Source organism: Gossypium hirsutum, chromosome D02, assembly GCF_007990345.1.
Source record: "Gossypium hirsutum isolate 1008001.06 chromosome D02, Gossypium_hirsutum_v2.1, whole genome shotgun sequence".
Classification (NCBI taxonomy): Eukaryota; Viridiplantae; Streptophyta; class Magnoliopsida; order Malvales; family Malvaceae; genus Gossypium; species Gossypium hirsutum.
In genome coordinates, this window is record NC_053438.1 from 9145157 (window position 1) to 9149067 (window position 3911).

Genomic DNA, 3911 nt, shown 5'->3' on the forward strand with positions numbered 1-3911 from the left:
TATAATTCTTGAAAGCAACGGGGTTTCAAAAACATCAAGTGAAACTAAAAGCCTTCTTCTTTGTTGATTCCGTGCAGCTTTCTGTGCCGCTTTCTCCCAAAATTTCTTGCTCTACTGGTATACCTGTATATGTCATGTATGATGTTATTATGATATGCACATGTTTGTCTTAAATGCTTTCGTGTCTACATGATCATGCCATGCACCCTGGGCTGTTTGTCACATGTCCCACTTTTGATTTTCGTGAGGGTCCGCATTCATTTCCTCAATTCTTGACTTTTCTCCAGTTTTGTACTCGTCCTCAAGTCCTGTGAGTGATCCACATTTCTTCGTATATCATCTTCCTGCCCCCTTGTTGAACTTTGTTTCTGCTTTGGGGCCCTTGTACTTATCAAATTCTCATTCAGGTAATGTTCAACATTCCTTTTGTTTAGAGTATGTCATCTTACTATTTATCATTTAAATGAAATCAAACACAAGACGCATGACAAAAATGGCAAAGTAGGCATGAAAGAAATACCTCACATTCAATTTTTTCAAAAGTAGCAAACAAACTGACAAAGAAAAGTTCAAAGAAAGCATCACAAAGAAAGGAAAGTGAATTCAATGGCCGCGAATGCTCTAGATATCCAACGCATGAACTTCTCCGCGTTTCTTCGTCCTGGATCTTTTCGAGCACGGCTTCTTGTGTAGAAGATTTCGAGCTTCTGAGAATGCTTCAAATATTGCGACTTCATCATTCGACTCCCCGTTCAGGTCGTCTTTCTCCTTTAGGTTCGAGCCCGCTTCATTAGGACGCCCTTTCGGGTTTTCATCCTAATCCTTTTGTTTATCAAGACGCCCTTTTCGGGTTTTCATCTTAATTTTTTTGTCTTTTTGTTTTTTTTGTTTTTTGTTTTTTTGTTTTTTTGTTTTTTTTGTTTTTTTGTTTTTTTGTCTCTTTTTTTAGGCATAATATTTCTTTACAGCATCTGAGTTCACTGGATTAGGTAATTCTTTCCCGTCCATCTCAGTGAGAATCAGAGCCCCTCCTGAGAATGCCTTTTTTACGACGTATGGCCCCTCCCAATTTGGTGACCATTTTCCTCGAAAGTCCTTTTGTATCGGGAGGGTCTTTCTTAAAACGAGCTCCCCTTCGTGAAATTCTCTTGGTCGTACCTTTTTATCATGGGCCGTGATCATTCTCTTCTGGTACATCTGTCCATGACAAATTGCCTTCAAGCGTTTCCCTTCAATAAGGTTTAGCTGATCATATCGAGCTCGAACCCACTCTGATTCTTCTAACTTTGTCTCCATCAAGACGCGCAGGGATGGAATCTCTACTTTGATAGGCAGAACGGCCTCCATCCCGTATACCAGAGAAAAAGGAGTTGCCCCTGTAGAAGTCTGTACAGCAGTGCGATATGCGTACAAAGCGAATGGTAGCTTCTCGTGCCAGTCTTTATATGTCTCAGTCATCTTCCCGAGAATCTTCTTAATGTTCTTATTAGCCGCTTCTACTGCTCCGTTCATCTTCGGGCGATAGGGCGAAGAATTATGATGATTTATCTGAAATTGTTCACATACTTCTTTCAGGCAGACCATATCGACATATGATCTTTTTTAAGAACCTACAGACTGCAGCCTTTGTCACATTAGCAAACGAAGTGGCTTCTACCCGTTTTGTGAAGTAGTCTATAACTACAAAGATGAATCGATGTCCATTGGAAGCTTTCGGGGAAATTGGCCCTATAACATCCATGCCCCACATAGAAAAAGGCCATGGAGAAGTCATGACATGAAGGGGCGATGGAGCTACATGAATTTTATTGCCATAAATTTGACATTTGTGGCACTTTCGTGCGTAGCCAATGCAATCGCTTTCCATCTTCAGCCAATAATAACCAAGTCTCATAATCTGCCTGGCCATAGTGAAACCACTGGCATGCGTTCCACAAATTCCTTCATGAACCTCCTCAAGTATCTTTCTGGCTTCAGCAGCGTCCACGCATCTCAAGAGTACTTGATATTTTCCTCTTTTGTCTAGAATATCCCCATCAAGAACAAATCCAATCGATATTCTCCTGATTGTTCTTTTGTCATTCTCATTTGCTTACTCGGGGTACCTTTGATTCTTGATATACTCCAAGATATCATAGAACCATGGTCGTCCATCTAACTCCTCCTCAATACTACAACAGTGTGCGGGGGTCTCATATATACTCATTTGGATGGGCATTATCTCTGTTTCTCTGTTTGCTTTGAACATCGAAGCCAAGGTGGCCAGAGCATCAGCCAATTGATTCTCTTCCCGTAGAAAGTAGTTAAAAGTCACTTCATAAAATTCCTTGATTAGCTCTACAACGAGATCACGATATTTGACTAATTTCAAATCTCTCACTTCCCAATCTCCACGAATTTGGTAAATGACTAATGCTGAGTCCCTGTGTACCTCTAAGATTTTGATTTTCCTCTCGATAGCTGCACGAAGTCCCATGATGCAAGCTTCATATTCCGCTATATTATTGGTACAGAAGAAATCCAATCTGGCAGTAAGCAGGTAATGGTTCCCTTCAGGCGACACTAAGACTGCTCCGATCCCATGCCCCAATGCATTTGATGCACCATCAAAGCTCATCTTCCATGACTTCTCTTTTGATGACTCGCCCTCTTCTCCTGAAATGCACATCAAATCTTCATCTGGGAAATCAAATCTCAAAGGCTCGTATTCCTCCGTTGTTCGACTTGCCAAGAAGTCAGCTATTGCGCTTCCCTTTATCGACTTTTGGCTCACATATACAATATCATACTCAGTCAATAGGATTTGCCATCGTGCCATCCTCCCTGAGAGTGCAGGTGACTGCATCATGTACTTTATTGGGTCCAGTTTTGAAATTAACCATGTCGTATGATACAGCATGTATTGTCTGAGCCTTCGAACCGTCCAAATTAATGCACAACAAAATTTTTCAATTGAAGGGTATTTCGCTTCATATTCTGTGAACTTCTTGCTGAGGTAGTAAATTGCCTTTTCTCTTCTCCCTAACTCATCATGTTGCCCCAGTACGCAACCCATTGAGTTCTCAAACACGGTCAGGTACAATATTAAGGGTTTTCTAGGGGTCGGCGGTACTAGCACAGGAGGATTAGATAAATACTATTTTATCTTATCGAAGGCCACTTGGCACTCCTCGTTCCATTCTCCCGGGTTATGTTTTCGAAGGAGTTGAAAAATTGGATCACACTGATTCGTAAGTTGGGCAATGAATCAAGCAATGTAATTCAACCTACCTAAAAATCCTCTGACTTCTTTTTGTGTACGCGGGGGAGGCAATTCTTGTATAGCTTTTATCTTATCTGGATCAACCTCGATACCTCTTTCACTAACAATGAAACCTAGCAATTTTCCTGAGGTAGCCCCAAACGTACATTTGGCCGGGTTAAGCTTCAACTGGAACTTTCTTAATCTTTCAAACAGCTTCCTAAGACTCCCAACATGCTCTCTTTCTTCCCGCGATTTGGCAATCATATCATCGACATAAACTTCTATTTCTTTGTGCATCATATCATGGAATAACGTCACCATGGCTCTCTGATATGTTGCTCCAGCATTCTTTAGTCCGAATGGCATTACCTTATAGCAGAATGTTCCCCACATTGTTATGAATGTAGTTTTCTCCATGTCCTCGGGAGCCATCTTTATCTGATTATAACCTGAGAAGCTATCCATGAAAGAAAACAGCGAATGCTTTGCCGTATTATCCACCAAAGTATCGATGTGTGGTAAATGAAAGTTATCCTTAGGGCTTTCCTACCTTGCCATCTTTCTTCGGCACTGGGACTATATTAGCTACCCATTCTGGATACTTGGAGACTTGTAGGAAGCCAGCGTCAAATTGTTTCTTGACTTCTTCTTTTATCTTTAACAGCAT

The 3911-nt window shown here is 41.1% G+C and overlaps 1 protein-coding gene across 1 annotated transcript; it reads right to left on the reverse strand.

Moving 5' to 3' along the window:
- Positions 1-2092: 2092 nt before the first annotated feature.
- LOC121214510 (uncharacterized) lies at positions 2093-2476 on the reverse strand. The gene has a single exon (XM_041088280.1). The coding sequence runs from the start codon at positions 2474-2476 to the stop codon at positions 2093-2095; it is 384 nt and encodes a 127-aa protein (XP_040944214.1).
- Between the last annotated feature and the right edge of the window lie 1435 nt (positions 2477-3911).